The sequence below is a fragment of the Podarcis melisellensis genome (genome assembly GCF_964234715.1).
Source record: "Podarcis melisellensis genome assembly, chromosome: 12".
NCBI lineage: Eukaryota > Metazoa > Chordata > Lepidosauria > Squamata > Lacertidae > Podarcis > Podarcis melisellensis.
The window spans coordinates 41,461,211-41,479,488 of record NC_138544.1 but is presented as its reverse complement, the minus strand read 5'-3'; the positions used below and the strand labels follow the sequence as shown (position 1 = coordinate 41,479,488).

Sequence of the window (18,278 nt, the reverse complement as noted above, 5' to 3'; positions counted from 1 at the left end):
CTTTGTACATGTATACAACTGCTATGTACTCATCTCTCCGTTTGGATACAAGGCAATGCAACAAAGGAAGGAAGGAAGACTATAAACTGCACTCTGGACCACTACAGGGAGTTGAAGTGGCTTAATCTGCAAAGTTCTAAAACTCCAATAACTTTTCATTGCCTGGTAAGAATTGATGGGATCCACATAGAAATATTTGTGCAACCATAAAACATTTATGAAACCCAGAGAAAAGGCAGTGCCAAGGGCATACACGGTAGTGACAAAAGGAAGTGTTCAAGAAAAATGCAAAAATATCTAACACACACTGCTTGTAACTAGTGCTGGTCTCTTTAAACCTGAAGGAGGGTCTCCACCCCCATCGTTCTACCCAGACACTGAGGCCCAGTGCTGAGGGCCTTCTGTCAGTTCCCTCACTGAGAGAAGCAAAGTTACAGGGAACCAGGCAGAGATCCTTCTCGGTTGTGGCACCCGCTCTGTGGAATGCCCTCCCACCAGATGTCAAAGAAATAAATAACTATCTGACTTTTAGAAGACATCTGAAGGCAGCCCTGTTTAGGGAAGCTTTTAATATCTGATGAATTATTGTATTTTAATATTTTGCTGGAAGCCGCCCCATTATTATTATTAAATGGTGCGTCTAGACCATTGATTCAGACAAAAATGCCTGAAGTATTTCTGCTAGGATCCCAAAGGACTTCAAAACAAAAAGGGTTCATTTTCTCTGCAACTGAACACAACACATGCCAAAAATAATCAAACCAAATCACCCAAACTAAACTTGTTGTGATTCCTGCACTGCAGGAGGTAGGATTAGACAACTCTACAAATGGTTTAGCATGATTCTATGAAAAGCAAGATAATCTGTACAATAAAAAAACTCAGTGCCAGGAATGGCAACCTGTGGCTGCTCAGGTGTTACTGAACTCCTATCAGCCTCAGACAGCATGACCAATGGGGGTCAGGGATGATGGAAGCTACTGTCCAACAACATGTGGGGGAGGGACAGGTTTCTCAACCTTGTTTGAACCCATAATGTGAATAGCATTAGTCATTCTCATCACTAATGAAGCGAAGAGCACTGAGCCCTATTGCTTTGTTTCAAAAGTTGCAATCATACTCAAACATCATTAAAAGAGGTAGCTTTGAAACCCAGTTCTGAGTTAAACCCAAGGGAGGGAAAACCTTTATCCGTTGCTACGCTCACTGGATCTGACATATCACTTTTTTTGGTGCTTAGCATGACCAACTTTGCTTCTGAACATATGGACACACTGCACAGCAGAACACACGAAGATCAAGAGAGATATTGGAGATGGTGGCCTAGTGGATGAAACTTAACTGAAAGATACAGGACAGAAGGAGAAAAAAAATGCTTTCATGTGTATATTAAATCTGCTTCCAAGGTTCCTTTCAGAATACATGGATTGTTGCAATGCACTCTATGTGCAAAAACCCTGCAGCTGGACTGTTGATGGAGACATGGTGTCACCAGCACATAAGCTGCTAAAAAGCTTGCACTTACTGTCTATACATTATTCGGCCAGGTTCAAGGTTTTTGGATTGATTAACAAGGCCCTTAACAATTGGGTCCAGGGTATCTCAAGGGCTGCCTATTCCCTTACATCCCTGCCCAATCACCAAGGTCTTCAGGGGAGTTACTGTTAGTGCCCCCAAATGGCTAGGATGTATGGATCATATCCACTAGAGGAGCCAGGCATTCAGAATTGTGTGCTTAGTTCTGTGAAACGCCTTTCCAGGTGAGGTCAAATAGGCACCCTCCTTGTTGGACTTCTGGCACCTACTGAAGAGTCTTTAATTCCAGCCCACATATATGTTTGCATGCATTTAGATAGTTATGCACATGTAACTTTTTTTTTTTTTTTTTTTTGCAAAAATGATCCCTTATCAGAAATCTGGAATCCATTCAGCCAAATAATACATTCTGTTTGCTGACAATTCTCCCAAAGACTGTCACCACAAAACTGAGTTTCATATTGTTTTGGTTCTAAGCTAAAGAATCAGACAGAACAGGCAATATTTCACCTTCCATCTCCAGGGGTGACGCTCAAAGGCCAGGGGGCTTGGATCTTTCAAACTAGCACTACTGACCTTAAGGAAAAAGAAAATGGAAGTATGAGAAGGAGAGGGAAAGCAAAGAAGCAGAAACAGAACAGAAGCAATAAGCCTCCAACCCCTTTTTCTGAGTTATAGAAGCTCAAACCTAGAACCTCCAAACAATGGCTTGGTTGTGTGCAATAGCTATCCTGGATCACCACTACTTCCCAAACTATAGAAATAATCTGCCTCCAAGGCGGTGCAAAACAAATCCCTGAAATCTAACCACTGACTCAGATGTTTGCTTCAGAATTTGGGCTATCCATATATTAAGTCTGTAACCTGCCTTGGCTATAAGTGTAAGACATCTTGGATTTAGAGAAAGGCAGGCACACAATATATAAAAAATATATGATAATATGCTGATGATGAGTAAGATAATGTTTACATTGGAGCAGCTGATAATTTCACCAGGCTCTGGCAGGAGGAAAGATGAGAGACAGGGCAGATTAATCAGCTCTGCTGAGACCACTGGACTTCTCCTTTCCCTGAACTGTTTTCATTAAAATCTGCTCCTATAGGAACTTAGTAACTTTTAGAATGGTGCCTCAGTTTGTTTGTTTTCCTCTTGCATTGTGTATTCTTCTGTCTTGTTTATTATTGTTCTCATGTAAGCCCCTCTGGGTGCCTTTTCAGCTGAGGACCGGGACAAAAATCATTTTTACAAACACACAGGTACACATCACCATTTCTGGTTTCTGTCATTGCCTCCAGTCTCATAAAGGGGTGGGGAAAAAGAGAATGAAGCCAAACAAACTGGAGCACAACAACCATCCCACAATTTCTCCACCTTCCCCCTTTTCCAAGTAGAGAGGAAAAACCCAGATTGTGCAGCAATGTTACTTTAGTTTTTATTATACATTAGACCTATAGGAGGGAAGGAAACAAGCAAAAAGGCCCTACACCGTGCTCAACAATATGTAAACAATAGAGTGAATCATAAACACTTTTATGACAATAATAGTGCCTTTTATGACCACCTTCAGAGTAAGAAACAAACATTTGGCTAATGCACCAAGTTACAAGGAATCAGTCATCTGGAAACGGGGTTAGTTAAGTTGAACAAATCCAGTCTTATCCTGCCCCAGTGAATGGGGGTGGAGGTGTCATGATAATTGTTGGTAGCCGACCACCATCTTTGGAATCTGGGCTCCCTCCTGGGAAGGGTGGGGGCCCATGGCTTCACAGACACTAGAGAACAGTGGATGTGTGAATTTCAAAAACAAGGCATTAAACATTTGAATGCACCGAAGACAGGTTCATATCATTCCAAGGTTCAGAATTTAAGTCGAATGCCACTCTTGAAAGCAACCCAAATGATTAGATGTTAAAAATGATTAGGTTGTATGCTGCTATGTGTTCTGTTCTATAAGGAGGAGAGTACATAATGACCGGCCACAATTCAGTACTGTGGATTTCCGGACATATATACGTAAGTGTGTGTGTGTGGAGAGAGAGAGAGAGAGAGAGAGAGAGAGAGAGAGAGAGAGAGAGAAGGGATGAAAGTGAAAGAGAAAGGAAGGGACAAGGGAACTATGGGTTGTATCTAATGCTAGTCATACTCTGCATAGACCCATTGAAATGAATGAAGATGGCTAACTTGGGTCCATTAATTTCAATGGGTCTGAGAGTAACTTAGACACAATCCTATACCCCCTCCGCATGAACAAGCACTTGACAAATCATTGCAATGTCTGAGTCTGCAAGATTTGCTCACCTGATCAATAGGTACAAAGGGATGAAGTTTATGGGCAGCAGCTATAGCAGGAGAATAAGTAGAAGCATAGACAGGTTCCTATGAACAGGGGGCAGAAGCAATATGAGAGAATTAAAAAGGTATGAAGAAGATGTGCAAGACGGTGAGGGTCAAAGGAGTGATTACTTCATGCTAAACCGTTTGTAGCAGTTTGCATCCTTATCTGTCAGATTTCTCCCACACCAGATAATATTTTGCAATAGTAAATAAAAACCACACACACACACTTTCCTGAAGCCACTCACATGCAATAATTAATAGATTTAGTGGTATCAGAAAGAAGCATGCCAAAATAGAGCTGCCATACATCTGGAGTTTCCTGGATCTTAAGCAAGTCAATTGCATGAGAAAGCAAGTCAATTACAGCACACCATTAACCACAACAGCAATGCTTTCAGACTGCAATGCATTTAGCTCTTCCTGAAACAAAGAACTGTCCATTATTTTGATGCACCACTTCCAGAAAGGGAACCATTGACTGAAGGGAATACAGAATTGCACCCAAAGAAGAACCACAGTGAGCCTAGAATAACCCCTATGCATTAGAGTCAGGCTTACCCAAAGCAGCTTAGACATGGCATTATAATCTGTAACTCCTCCTCCTTCCTACAGGTTAAAACAAACAGGAATCATTGCAGAGCAGGAGAGAGGTGTAGCTGCAGGAGGAAGCTTGCATTCCTAGTGCCACTGCTCCTAGTCAGATTAAAACTCACAGTGGGTCCGCTGAACATAACGATAGCTGCAGTTCCAAAAGAAAAGCAAGCTGCCGTCTAGTGGCTAGACCCACTACATTTGCCATGGATATTTTGGGAATCAACACTTGATGTAAGAATAGCTCTAAAGCAGGATGTCAGCCTGAAAAGGTCGCTTTTAGGTCTCAGTAGGAGATTAAAAAGCATCATTTTTGCAGGAGCACTTTGTTGGAATGAAACGCATTTCAAACCCCTATTGCTGATTTAATATTCCACTCACATGACTTGGAGCTCACTGCATAATCTGGAACTCTAAGCCGACTAGGGTGTGCTTTTCAATAAAGAGACAACCTAACAGATGATTCGAACGTTTCCCTCGTGCGATTATGAAACCGTGACGGGAAAGGGAACAAGCCAAGAAGGCAAGGTCAGATATGAAAACAGATAAGCTTTAGGAGACTTCAGTATATTGAACCAAATACAATTTTAGCTGCTAAAGCTGAATGTTGGAGCATTCAGACAGACAAAGCAAAATACTTTTTCAAACAGCACATCCGGAATTTGCTGTCCTAAGATATAATGATGGCATCAAAAACCTGAATGGCTTTAGAAGAGGAATAGACAAATTCATGGAAGATAAGGCTGCCAATGGCCACTGACCACAATGGCTATGTGCAGCTTCCAATGTTGGAGGCAGCAGGTCTCTAAATACCAGTCGCTGGGCAGCAGAAGTGGGGAGAGAGGTGATGCAGTAATGTTCTGCTTATGGGCTTTCCCTAGGCATCTGGTTGGCCACTGTGAGAACAGGATGCTGGACTAGATGGGCTTTGGCCTGATCCAGCAGGGCTCTTCTCATATTATGTACAATACGTGCAATAGATTTGAATGTTAAACACAGGGGGTCATTCCAGGAGGCAACATGGAAACAACTTATTGCTATTAAGTTGCTATTAATTATTGCATGTTCTAATTCAAAGAAAGGCTGCCACAAATATCATGGCTCTTATAACATCACAGGTTGGCAAAAAATAATAATATGATAAATAAGGTCCAATTATGGCAGCCCATGTAAACAAAAAAATCTGCTTGCCCAATGAGACTTCTGGTTTCTCTCTTCTCCTCTACACCCCACATGTTCCAAAAATCTGCTCCAGAGTGTTCCCCAACTATGTGGAGCAGATTTGGGGGGGTTTCTGGAAGAGTGTATGGCAGAGAAAAAAAGAAGCCCTGTTGCATAAATGCTCATACTATATAGGATCTCGCCTAATCTCTGTATGCCTACCAACAGCTATTTCTGAAACCAAGAAAGTTGGCATGTACAATAAAAAGGTATAAAGTTTCACTCCAAAGTATGCAAATGCTTTTATAATGAAAATGTTTTCCTCTATGCATAAAAAAGCATTACAAACCATCAGCACTCAGGATACCAGTTTGCATAGTAGATCTCAATTATATGTAAAACATGTTAATTTAGAAGAGCACCCCAATATTAAGGCCATCAATTTATTTTGATTCCTCATTCTCTAAATGACTATTGTTTTATGGAACACCGTGGAGTGGGGAGGTAAAAAGGCTTGATATTTTATGTATTCACTTGAAATAGTTTAGCATGCCTAAACATTTCAGAGGTGCGCTTAATTCCTGGAAAAATAATGGACGTTCTTCTCTAGATGCAAAAGAGCCTTAAGCTCACTTAAGCATTTGATGCCATACTTTTGCTGAAAACCATTACAGGTCTATTCCACTGGATGGTTGTGCCATCTTACAAGTGCATCATTTATGTTTAGAAGAGTTACAGGTTGCTGCTGCAAGCTACATCCAGAAGTATATGCAAGACATACCAAGCAAAGTCAGCCACAGGCTTCAATACATAACATCATGCACCAGCAGCCAATTAACAGTTTACACAATTTTCAAGAAAGCAAAAAATCATTTCTAGTATCGTTTTTCTGAACAATTCCTACTATAAATGGATGCTATCAGAGATTCAGATTTGATCAGCCAGTGTAACTTTCATCAGCACTAGAAATAATGCAGTCCTTCATAAAATATCAGAGAGATGCCCAACTGCATATACGCAATATATACAAGGGCCTTTGAGGAACTGAATGCTGCTGTCTTAAAATGAAGCCATGACTCTTCCTCATTTCAGCAGCAGAATTTAGAAAAACCTGCTAAGTTGAAGATTATAATTTTTAAAAAGGAGGCTGAGAGGGGGCTGTTTTCAGAGCAGATCAAGTGATCAAAGAATTTTTAGCTGATTAATCATGTGCCCTTCAACTGTTCCAGTTATTTAATTACGGTAAATTTAAAATAACTTCCATATCATCAAAGCCTTGGTATAATATAAATACTCTTTGGAGATATTGAAGGAATTGAATTAAAGCTTCCTTAACAAAAGCTACCATTCTTGGTTTGAAGAAAAAAGACATAATAATAATATTGTCATGCTCTATAATTAGACTGACTAACCTGAGCCAAAGAATGTTTTTGTTTTAAAACAGTGTCCTTAATGCTGAGCCGAAAATCGATCGGCAAATGCTTTAGTTGCTTAATCAATCCTTTCAGTATTACTTTACACCATACAATTATAAAGAGAAGAGATAAAATGGAATAATTCAGGTTAAAAGAGCACTGTAAGTTCCAAGAATGAATTGCTGTTAGTGACCTCAATAAAATATAGATTCTTTAAGATTTCACATCTCACACTCCAGGAAATAGAGCTACAGAGCTACATGATACAGAGAGGTGAAATCCTACAATACTTAGAACAGCAATGAGGAACCTGTGCCTCTCAAGATGTTGCCAGACTACAATTCCCATCAACCAGCATTGCCAATGGTCAAGGATGAAGGGAGTTGTAACTCCAATATCATCTGAAGGACCACAGGCTTCCCTTGCCTGACTTCAAAAAATTCTCTCTTCTACTGTGGTTGTGGAATGCTAGGCATCTCTTTGCTATGGACTCACTTCTTACCTATGATTGAATGAATGAATTTATTAATACGGTCACAGACCAGCTCTTACCTATGATTCTTACCAATGAATAACTTGTTAGGTAGCTAAATATCCTTTAAGGGTTGCAGAAACCATAAAACACAAGAGAGCTGTGCCACATGTTATTCCGGAACAAGCTTCTGCAAACGAGTCCCCTAAAGCTTGCATCTCATTTAAACTTTTTTTGTTTAAAGTGAGACCAGGAGACTTTTTGCTAAAATGTACCAACATGGTTATCCTTCAGGATTAAAATACAAATGCACTACTTTAAAATGCAAATGGCTATATGGTACACTTTGAGGAGAAGCCTGGAGCTGTTGGGAAAGGACTTTCAAAGAGCCCTGTGCTGTGCTGCAAAGTCCCAAAGCGAAGCATCACAGGACATCACTTTGATGTTAAGGGATTCACAGGTATGCAGCCCTGCCCACCAATCAAATTTGGCCCACCAAGGTAGGGATATTAATTTCTGTCCTGCGGGCCAGATAAGAGCCCCCCCCCCAACCTGCCTTTACATCAGATCTGCCTTCCCCAACCTGGTGCCCTCCAAATGTTTTGGACTACAACTCCCATGAGTGCCAGCCACTATTGCTAATGGATGGTGGGAGCTGTACTCCAAAAGAACTGGAGGACACCAGGATGAGGAATGTTGCATTAGAGGAATACTGCTTTGACTCTGATGTTAAGTCAAGATGCTCCTAACATAATTGCATTCCTAAATTATTTTGCAAAGCATATGTATAATATTCTTCCATTCAGACATAAACCTTGTGTCAAGACACCGGGGTGGGGGGAATCATTTGTTCAGCAAAGAAAGCATCTCAGATAACTGTCCTTGGTGCATAAGAGAGATAGATTGGTTGTGCTTCAAGTTCAAACCTGGCTGGTGATGAATTGCCATGCTACAAGCAACAGCTGTTACCTCCAGACAGGCATGCTTGTCTAGCTTGATGCATCTGGAGCGCCGAAGTGCTTTCAAGTGAAATACCTTCCCCATACATGGGCAACTTTACCTTCTTCGCAAACAGCGGCTCCATCTCTGGCAGCTGGGGGCCACGCTCAATGACAGATAACCGGCCATACTCCGGCTTTTTGTTCAGCCTGTTTTTCCAGTCTTCTTCACCACTCTTCTTCAGGAGTGCCAGCCTGAAAGTGAGGAAGCCAAAAGACACAGCACTGAACTATACTGACCATTCCTCACCAGTCTTCTGTATCCCTTTCACGGGGCTGTTGCACACGTTGCACAGTAACACACCTGGGATTGGGTCATGACTCTGTGGTGGTGCACATGCCTTGCTGGCAGAAGGTTTCAGATTTAACCCCTGCCATCTCTAAGTAGGGCTGGGGAAAACTTTGTATGCGGCTCTGGAAAGCGGCTGCCAGTAGACAGTGGACCAATACAAGGCTCAAAGTAGCTTCCTACATCCTACAGCACATCTACCCCCACATCTTGCTGTCACAGTGACCACCCAGATACCCCAATGGGAAACCCCCAAGCAAGACCTGAGCCCAAGAGCATTCTCCCCTGCTACGGTTTCCAGCAGCTGGTATTCAGAAGAATTACTGCCTCCAACCATGAAATCAGAGTATTACAGGTTTTGCAAACTTGCCTTAAATGTTTGGGTTTTTAACTATTTATAGATGTTTTCAACAGCTTTAAACTGCTTTAAAATGTGATTTTATTTCTAGTTGTATTTTTTTAAAATTAAAAAATAATAATCAGACATGCTTCCTGCCCTGAGCTGCTTTGGGAGGAAGGGAGGGATATAAATTGAACAACAACAACAACAACCATTCAGTTAACAATTCATAAATATATGGGGGGGGGGGACAACAAAATAATTATAAAACCACACCCATATTTTAGTCAAACCTATACACAATCTGCCTCTCCAGCAGCCAATATACTGAACAATGTTAAGTTACAAAACCATTTTCTCTCAGTATTTAGACTGCACGCAGCTTGGGGCAGGGATCTGTCTTTTTGTGGAGTGTGTGTTATCTTACTCTGTAAAATGCCATGCACAGATTCAGGGTAGGGCGGGGGCAGGGTCGTAGCTAGAGGGTGGTGAGATGGGCCCCCGCCAGGGGCACAAGCAACGAGGGCATGCAAAATTGGCTAAAAATATGTCCATAAATATAAATATCAATTATTGCCTCATAAGAAATGGTTTTAAATAGAGGGTGAATTGAATATGTGGAAGCGGGGGTTGGGGGGTTGGAGGAGAGGTGGAAAGAAGAACTAATTTGTCCATGGCTAGGGGGTGCAATCTGGGCAGTTCAGGGGTGCAAGATGACCTAGGTACGACTGGGTGGGGGAGACAGCTACCACTTCTCTACCTCAAAAGAGTGAGCTCTGACCCCTGGCCTTAATTTTCCCTGGGGAAATATCTAAGCGATACGTACCAAGCAGTGTTCGAAACCCCCATTTTTCTTGGCACATTTTGCGATAGTGAATTTCATTAGCGTGAGCTCTGGATGCAGTATTGTGCCTAAGATTTCAGAATAAAACTGCAGAGTGGAAGGAAAGGAGGACCTTTGTTTGCCTTCCTCACTTCCAGCTACTCTCTGAAGACTGGAGATGAGACCCTCTTAAGAATATCAGGGAGGTGGGCAGGGGAAGGACTAGACCATGTGAAAAATGAACAAAATATTTTAGCTGTAGTTATTTTCAGCTTTGCATTCTTGTTATTAAAAAAGCAGGCCTAGACATTCTGCTGTTGCGCCCATAACCCAGGTTTAAGGGGCCATTTAGCTTCTAGCTTTCATATCCCAGTTTCCAACACTGGTACCAAGTAATCCTTCATCCTTGTGCGTAAAAGCTGAAAGACAGGAAAAGCCACACCAGAGGAAACCCCATTCCTGCTGCCTCTTGCCCAGGAGGAGTCTGCTTTGTTCTCTTTGATGTGTTTTGATGTGCTTATTCAACACCCTCCGGGGACAAACAGAGGTTCTGTGGCAATTTGACATTGGAGCAGGGGTTGAAAGTTCCCTGTCTTCCTTGCTTTGTCTTTTTCCCCTCTCCCAAATACTTCCTCAAACAAGTGGGCTGTGTTTAGTACATGCAATGTGGCCATTTCTTTTGTACAGTATTTTGAAAATAACTACGCAGCACTTCTCTATCATCAAATGCATGGAAGTGGAAAAAAAGAAAAAGTATTGGCGAGTAGTTCTAAACTCAGCACACAAATATTACCAGCATATTCATTGCTGTTTTGCTTTGTTGCTGGACTACAATTCCCATCATCGTTATCACTGACCATGCTGGCTGGAGATTATGGGTGCTGGAGTCCAGCAGACTCTGGAGGGCTACTGGTTTACTATCCCTGCTGTAAACTCATGGGCAATGCTGGAACCAGGCCACTGATTTGATGCCAAACTATGACCTGGAATACACTTAATATGCCTTGGAGAGGGGAAAAAACTATAGCTGTGTGAGGAGATCATCAAAAAGGCCCTACAGGGGCTGTGTACAGTCGTACTGTGGTTTTCCAACAGCTTAGTTCTTGAACGTTTTAGCTCCTGAACGCCGCAAACCCAGAAGTGACTGTTCCGGTTTGCGAACTATTTTTGGAAGCCGAACGTCCGACGCGGCTTCTGATTGAGTGCAGGAAGCTCTCGCCTTGGTTTCCAAACATTTTCGGGAGTCGAATAGACTTCGGGAACAGATTCCGTTCAAGAACCAAGGTATGACTGTATAATGCATTCCAGGGCAACTCAAATTATAAGTTGGGAGAAGCCTAATTGTTACTTATAATGTATGCACGTCTGTTTGCTATGCATGGCGGGGGGGGGGGAGTCTAGCTCAACCAGGAATCATCCACATACTTTCATGTCCATTTCCAGAGCTGTTAAGGACACTTCTGAGTTGAAGAAATAGGGTGGGAACTCAAAATGCTGAATATTACATTCTGATCATGGACTACCCACAGCCATTCTTGCAAAAAGCCATTGTTTGATTTGCTGGAGTCTAACAATTTGGTTCAGCTATCTAACGGAAGATGGAGAAATTAATTTGAGACTTTCACCTCACTGTATTCAGGAAGGGCCATAGTAGTAGTAGTAATTTATTTTTTATATGGCGCCCATCTGACTAGGTTGCCCCAGCCACTATGGACGGCTTCCAACAAATGATAAAACCACAGTGAAGCATCAAACATTAAAAAACTTCCCTATATAGGGCTGCCTTCAGATGTCTTCTAAGAGTCGGGTAGTTTATTTCCTTGGCATCTGATGGGAGGGTGTTACACAGGGTGGGGGCCACTACCGAGAAGGCCCTCTGCCTGGTTCCCTGTAGATTCACTTCTTAAAATGAAGAAACCTCCAAAAGACCCTTCGTCGGAGATGGATCTCAGCGTCCAGGCTCAATGATGGTGGTGGAGACGCTCCTTCAGTGGACTATCTCCCTTGCGCACAGAAGGTCCCTGCTGTCTCCAGGGAATGCCCCCTTCTGAAAACATAGACAGCCTCTGCCCGTCAGTGCAGACCCCACTGAGCTGGACAGACCATTGGTCTGACTTGGTGTAAGGCAGCTTCCTATGTTCCTAAGCTTTAATACTGATTTACCCAGATTTCAAGGATGCCTTCCCTTTATAGTTTCACTTTCAACACTAAACTTTTTCTCCCCTTTTTAATTGCCACTCAGGTTTAGATTTTATGATTTTAATACACAGATTGAGAAATTCCCCAGTGGATGTTCTTGCACATCACCACACTAAATACTTCTACTATAAAAGAAGAGAGAAAACAAGATACTTCAAAAGAAGAAGAGTTTGTTTACCTTTCTTTAATTGACATAGTTTTGTTGGACGCGTCAAGGGTGTCCTCCATAATTTCGGCTTTGCTCTCCCTGGAGTCTAGTTTTCCCTCTAACAGCTCAGAGGTTTCCTGCTGTCTACAGGATCCCACAGCCGCAGACTGAGAATAGCTCTTTGTTGCTGCTGTTCCCACAAGTTCTGAAATTGGCTCATCATGCTCTGGGGGGTGGGGAGCTCAGAATTAGTGCTTAATTGCAAAAAAGCAAAAACCTGCAAAACACATCACTCAAACTGACAGGTAACTTCTTTGTTTCATATAATGAATTATACAAGCCCAGGTTACAAATTAGGTGCTTTCCACCACAATGGTGGATTTTTCTCATGCTTTACAAAATTACAGTGTCACTAGCATTCTGTGGCTAGAAGAACTAACCAAGAGTCAGTGATTCAGAAGAAAGGAATCGTAGAATCACAGAACTGTAGACTTGGAAGTTTGGGGAGTTGGAAGGGCTGCAGGCTCAGCAGAAGAGAACCTGCTTTTCATGCAAAAGGTCCAATATTCAGTCCCCGTCAACTTTGGATAGGGCTGGGACAGATCCATGTCTAAAATCCCGGAGAGGTTCTGCCAGACCGTGTAGACAATACTGAGCTTGAGGAACCAATGGTCTGACTCTTTATAAGACAGCTTCCTTGAGTCCTTGTGAGTTCTCATAACTCTCCAGTGCAATGAAAATAGATGGTGAGTTTCTTGCATCGTTTGCAAGATGCCAGAAATCTGACATCATACACATGTGCATGTGAGCGCACATGCACACACAGGCCCAGGTGGCTTGGGGGAAATGGTACTTCTGGCTACTCATACTAAGAGATTTCATTGAGTCCCAATGTAGCATGCTAGTGTATCGGTCCTAAATGATGCAGTATACAATGCTAATGTGTTTCTTCCATTGAATGCCAGTGCTGGGGAAGACCAAGATGGAGAAAGAGGCAATTCTCAAGTTTCCCAAGGAACACATTTCCAGAGACTATGCCGTCCCCAGCTCAGGTAAAGGACTCAAGTGAGAATGCTCAGGCAAAAGCCCTTGCCTTTCTTGCATCTTAAAGACATGTCACACCACAGTTCTGGTCTCTGTCTTGTATAATCCGACAAAAGCCACAACAATGATGTCCAAGTCATCATGGAGATGAGTGATTTTGTACACTCAATTACCACTGCTAATCTGTCACAACAGGCCTCCAAAGGCTACAATACCCCGTGTGCCAAGTCAGACATCCGCTTCCACAAAGAGCATCTGTTGGGTGGTTATTTGAGACTGCAATGAAGGGCAAAAAAGTATGCCTTCACCACCACACAATAGACATGATCATCTTCACACTTTATGGTTTATGTGTGGGTGCGTTGTTTACAATCAAGTGGTGCAAATATATAATAAATACATATGCTCCAGCCATCATGTGGTCTGTTTCGTTGCCCACAACTGTCCAAGGCACCAATCAGCAGCATTAAAAATGGCACTCAAGATGTGGTTGTGGAAAATGGCCTGGTGCATCTCACCGTTCCAAAGTGAGGTTGTGGTCTGAACAGAATTGCCTTTTCTGTACCGCAGAAAATATGCAAAAGCATTCAGGAATCCATTGGATTCAATAAGCCACCAGGGTATACCATCTTGATCAGTCTTTCACCCCAGGAGAGGGGGGCAGTGCAGAGTTCTCTCTCGCTGAAATAAACAACCACTAGGAAGTGGTCCGACTATGACAACAGGGTTACTTCAGTGTCTCTTCCAACCATGACAATATGAGACAGCCCCATCTGTGTCATGGAGGCTATGAAGCTGGCCCAAGAGTGATCGCAATGTGAAAGCTGAAATCTCCTACAACTAACAACCTGTGGTTTTCCACCCCATGGTAATTATTTTTAATACAAGCATTTACAAAAACAAACCCACAACCCTTAGCGAGCGACAGATGAGGCATTCCCCCCTCCCTCCTCACAGAGGACAGAATGCCTCTTAAGCTAAAGCTTGTTAGGGACACCTGTATAAACAATGGTCCCCGCCCCCTCTTCATAACTGCTTCAATCATATACACATTTATGCTATCCAAACCTTTTAATTAATTGCTTTTAAGAACTCAAAACAACAAACAGGCTAAGATTTCTTTAAATGGGGTGGCAGCCCACACTGAGGCATTTACCTCTCTGCAGGGTTGATCTTGCCACAATTCCTTCATACTCCATCGTTTCCTCAGAGGACTGGCCTTTGACTTCCCGTTTATTCTTCAGAGTGTCGCTGGCGAATTCCTTTTGTTCAGCAGGCTGACAAAGAGGCTGTGGGCTAAACAATTCCATGCTGCTTTTTCTTGGGAATGCATATTTCATCTCTTTGTTGTAGTCCTCCGTTTTATCAGGAACAGGAAGCGGTGGCTCTTCCTCAAAAGAGCTTCGCTTTCTCATAGCATTCTCTTCACGTTTTACGAATCCCCTGGGCTCTGTCTCTTCAGGCTCCCTCGACTGCCAGTTGCTCTCTCTCAATTCCACCGAAGGCTGCCACAATTCCGTTTTCAGGATGTTTTTTAATGAAGTATCTGCGTTTTCCGCTGGAGAGTGGTATCTGAAATCAGGTTTCCCAATCTCATTCACCACCTCATCTTCTGCTGGCTTCACATGCAGATCCTTACTATACACCGGCGACAATGCAGACACCATGGTTGACACTGACGTTACAATAGTGGGGGACAAAGGGGCAATTCTCCCACTGTCACTTTGCACCTGTGGAGCAATATAAAGAGACTTAAAAATTAATAATTCACAGCCACAGGTTTGGTAGCCTGCAATTTAGCTGCCACACCCCTTCAGATACAGAATGAGGGTTGGCTAACACAAACAAAGGTTCATGTTTCATATGACCAGCGAAAACGAAACAGAAGTGATCCCTCTTCCCCTAGCTTTCCATATTTTGAAAAGCTGCTTTTCATTTCCACAAACAGCTCTTCCTCATTAACCTACCACAAAATATCAGCTAGTATGTTAAGAGCCCAGTGATATAGTGGTTAGAGGGCTGGAGTAAGTATCAAGGAAATGCAGACTGAAATCTCCACTCAGCCATGAAGCTCCCTGAGTGTCTTGAGCTAAACTCTCCTCAGTGTAACTACCTTACAGGGTTGTTGTGAGAGAAAACTGGGAGGGTGGGGGAGAAGAACCACCATCTATGCTGTGCTGAGAAATTTGGAAGCAGAGTGTGATACAAATGTAATCTGTAACAAAATAGTTTTTGATAACTCATTTTTCCAAAAAATATTTTACAAATGCTTTTGCAGTGTACATATGTATTATACTCAGGGGGCATTTCCTCCACATTCCAATTCTACAGTTCACCAATGGGCATTACTTACTGCTTTGTTCTCAGCCTCTTAAGATACAATTTATGTAACCTACGCATTCCCCTCCCAATTCTTGCTGAGAGAGTGAACTTGCTTAAAGTAAAACACATTACAGTTACCCTCACAGGCAACAGCATATCACCCTCTGGAGAAATATTATGGCATCAAATGCAAAAGAAAAATAGACCTGCCACTCAAACTGTTTTCAACACTGCAGACTAGTATAATAAAATTGAACACAGGTGGGTGAAAATCTATATACATGCAACTCTTAAATATAAAACAGCACCTCAAACAGTATTAGCATCAAAGCTTTGAACAACATCACAGCTAATGTCTCCCTTCTACTTGTAGTGCTATCCCCCCCCCCCCCCCGAGGCAGCAGATGGGATTCGTTGCTTAAACTTGCATTATGGAAAGAAGCTGCTGTACACTGGTGCCTAAAACCCAATGGGGAAAGTTCACTAGCCAGTAAACAACTTTGTAATTAAAGAGCAGGTGTGTAGCTTGGGGAGTTCAAGACCCTGGATAGAGAAGTGGCAGCTGTGGCCACAAGTGGTTTTGGCTAGCTTAGACTACAGTCCTGGAGAAGGCAAATCTTGCCACAGTTACACATACCTTGTTTACATCCATATAATATTACTGTAACGTGCTCTACTTGGGGCTGGCTTCAAAGTGCTTTGGAAACTTCAGCTGGTGGAGAAAGAATCAGCTAGGTTGCTGACGGGACCCCAGTTTTAGGATCAGTGGTGCAACAATAAAACTGCTAGCACATTTCCAAAGCTAAGAAGAGTCTTGTATGGTTGCAAATTGGATGGGGGACCATGTGTTGAGATTCCTGCATTGCTGGGGGGTGGGGGTGGACTAGAGGGCCCTGGGCATCCCTTCCAAATCTATAATTCTATGATTTCTGTGATCAATGTATCTTTGGTGGTTTATGGTATGTTTCACAAGGCCCAATTCAAAGTGCTGGTTTAAAGCCCTAAATGGTTTGGAAGAAGAACATCAAGAGGACTGCCTTCTTCAAGATTCAGGAAGGTAGCCATGTTGGTCTGACCCAGTCGAAATAAAAATAAAATAATAAAAAAACTGCCCAGTAGCACCTTATAGACCAACTTAGAACAAACTTAGTTGTTATAGAACTAACTTAGTTGGTCTATAAGGTGCTACTGGACAATTTTTTATTTATTTTGCCTTCTTCAAGATAAGACTATCCACATGCTGTGACTGACAGGGGACCAGGCTCTGCATCCCACACTCCAAAAAGAGGTGACATAGTTGGGCTCATGGGAGAAAGCCTTACCAGTGGTGGCACCTGAGCTCTGAACACACCCTTGCCCTGGGAACCTCTGTCCCTGCTTTCTATAGGAAAATGACAACAGCTCTTTTCCAATGACCCTTTTGGTAAGATGCTGTTTTAAGTATGCTCTTCAATGAATTTTGCAACTGCTGAGTTTTCATATGCTGCATATATTGTTCATTTCATTGGATATAGTATTGCTTTTATTGTTAGTTGTTTTACTGTGATCATTTACTGCCTTGCAGGTCCCATTTCTGGGACAGAAAAAGAGGGAACATATATTCAGTAATTTTCTGAGCTTTTTATTTTATGGTGTAAAAGTGTTGCAGAGTTGAAAAACGCAAACTTCAATGGTGAAAAATCAAGTTAAGCTAACATAGTCTTCAACATATGTAGCATTCCAGATTCAGATTAGGGAACTGAACCTAGGATAGCCCAATCACTTGTGCATTTGAAAATTTGGGGAATAGTGGTGTTTACCAGTCGCATCCTATCGGCAGTAGGATTTCTATTAAGAGACTACTTATTACCGAAACTGGGGAAAAAACCCTATGTCTTTAAATGATTACTCAAAGCAGAAACCAAAAATCACCATGAGTGCAATGATATAAGGGCTTGGACTTGGCATTCAAATATGAAGAGTAATGGCAACTGCAGTTTAGGTTTTACTCTCAGGTAAACACAAACAGAAGCCTTCCAAATTGTGGCATTAGAAAGATGTGTTATGTCTGCTTCTTGGCAAGCCGTTGCCTGTACATGCTGTGACAGCAGTCACACGGCTGCATTAATAGCAAGGAACATGGTGCATCATTTGATGACGACTTGCACCAACATCCTATGGAGACTTAACTTGGGTTGGCTAAGGCTCCTTGAACTCATGACACATAACAACTGCTGAGTAAATATGCCCAAAAATCAGCTGCTAGAAGAAAATATCCTGTTTGTACCTACCTGCTCAACTTCTCCAAGTGTGACAGGCTGTGTCTGATAACGAGCTTTCGACCTCCTTTGCCTGATATCCCCTCTGCTCCTTGTAGAGACTGCCTTTGATATGGGTTGAGATAATTTGTTAAATAAGGCCATCTTTTCTGCCAAGCTCAGGGTGGAAGAGTCTGGTTCCCCAGACTGATCTTGCTCAAGGGCTTCTCTGGCTTCTTTGATTTCTTCTTTAGCCGATGTCTTTTGGTTTGCAGATGCCTGCAGCCTTAAAAGTGGAACTGAGAATCAGTACTGAGAGTTGCTAAGCAGTTAGCAGTCTTGTAGTTTTAGATGTAGAGAGCAAA

General features: G+C 42.4%; 1 protein-coding gene and 1 long non-coding RNA gene across 15 annotated transcripts in view; both read right to left on the bottom strand.

The window, feature by feature from the left end:
• SVIL (supervillin) overlaps positions 1 to 18,278 on the bottom strand; it is a 143,718-nt gene that overhangs the window by 25,429 nt on the left and 100,011 nt on the right. For 11 of the 14 annotated variants that reach the window (XM_081931381.1, XM_081931392.1, XM_081931386.1 and 8 more), the window contains 6 exons: positions 17,947 to 18,199; positions 14,511 to 15,084; positions 12,341 to 12,536; positions 8,574 to 8,706; positions 3,836 to 3,913; positions 2,047 to 2,112 (listed from right to left, as the gene is read on the bottom strand). In XM_081931381.1, the coding sequence (XP_081787507.1) occupies positions 2,047 to 2,112; positions 3,836 to 3,913; positions 8,574 to 8,706; positions 12,341 to 12,536; positions 14,511 to 15,084; positions 17,947 to 18,199 (1,300 nt within the window). The remainder of the gene's footprint in view (positions 1 to 2,046; positions 2,113 to 3,835; positions 3,914 to 8,573; positions 8,707 to 12,340; positions 12,537 to 14,510; positions 15,085 to 17,946; positions 18,200 to 18,278) is intronic. The other 3 variants (XM_081931390.1, XM_081931384.1, XM_081931387.1) reach the window with 2 other exon arrangements.
• LOC309353464 lies at positions 7,052 to 8,567 on the bottom strand. Its single transcript, XR_014161878.1, has 2 exons — positions 7,594 to 8,567; positions 7,052 to 7,543 (listed from the first exon to the last, which is right to left on the bottom strand). It is a non-coding gene; the product is annotated as an uncharacterized lncRNA (long non-coding RNA).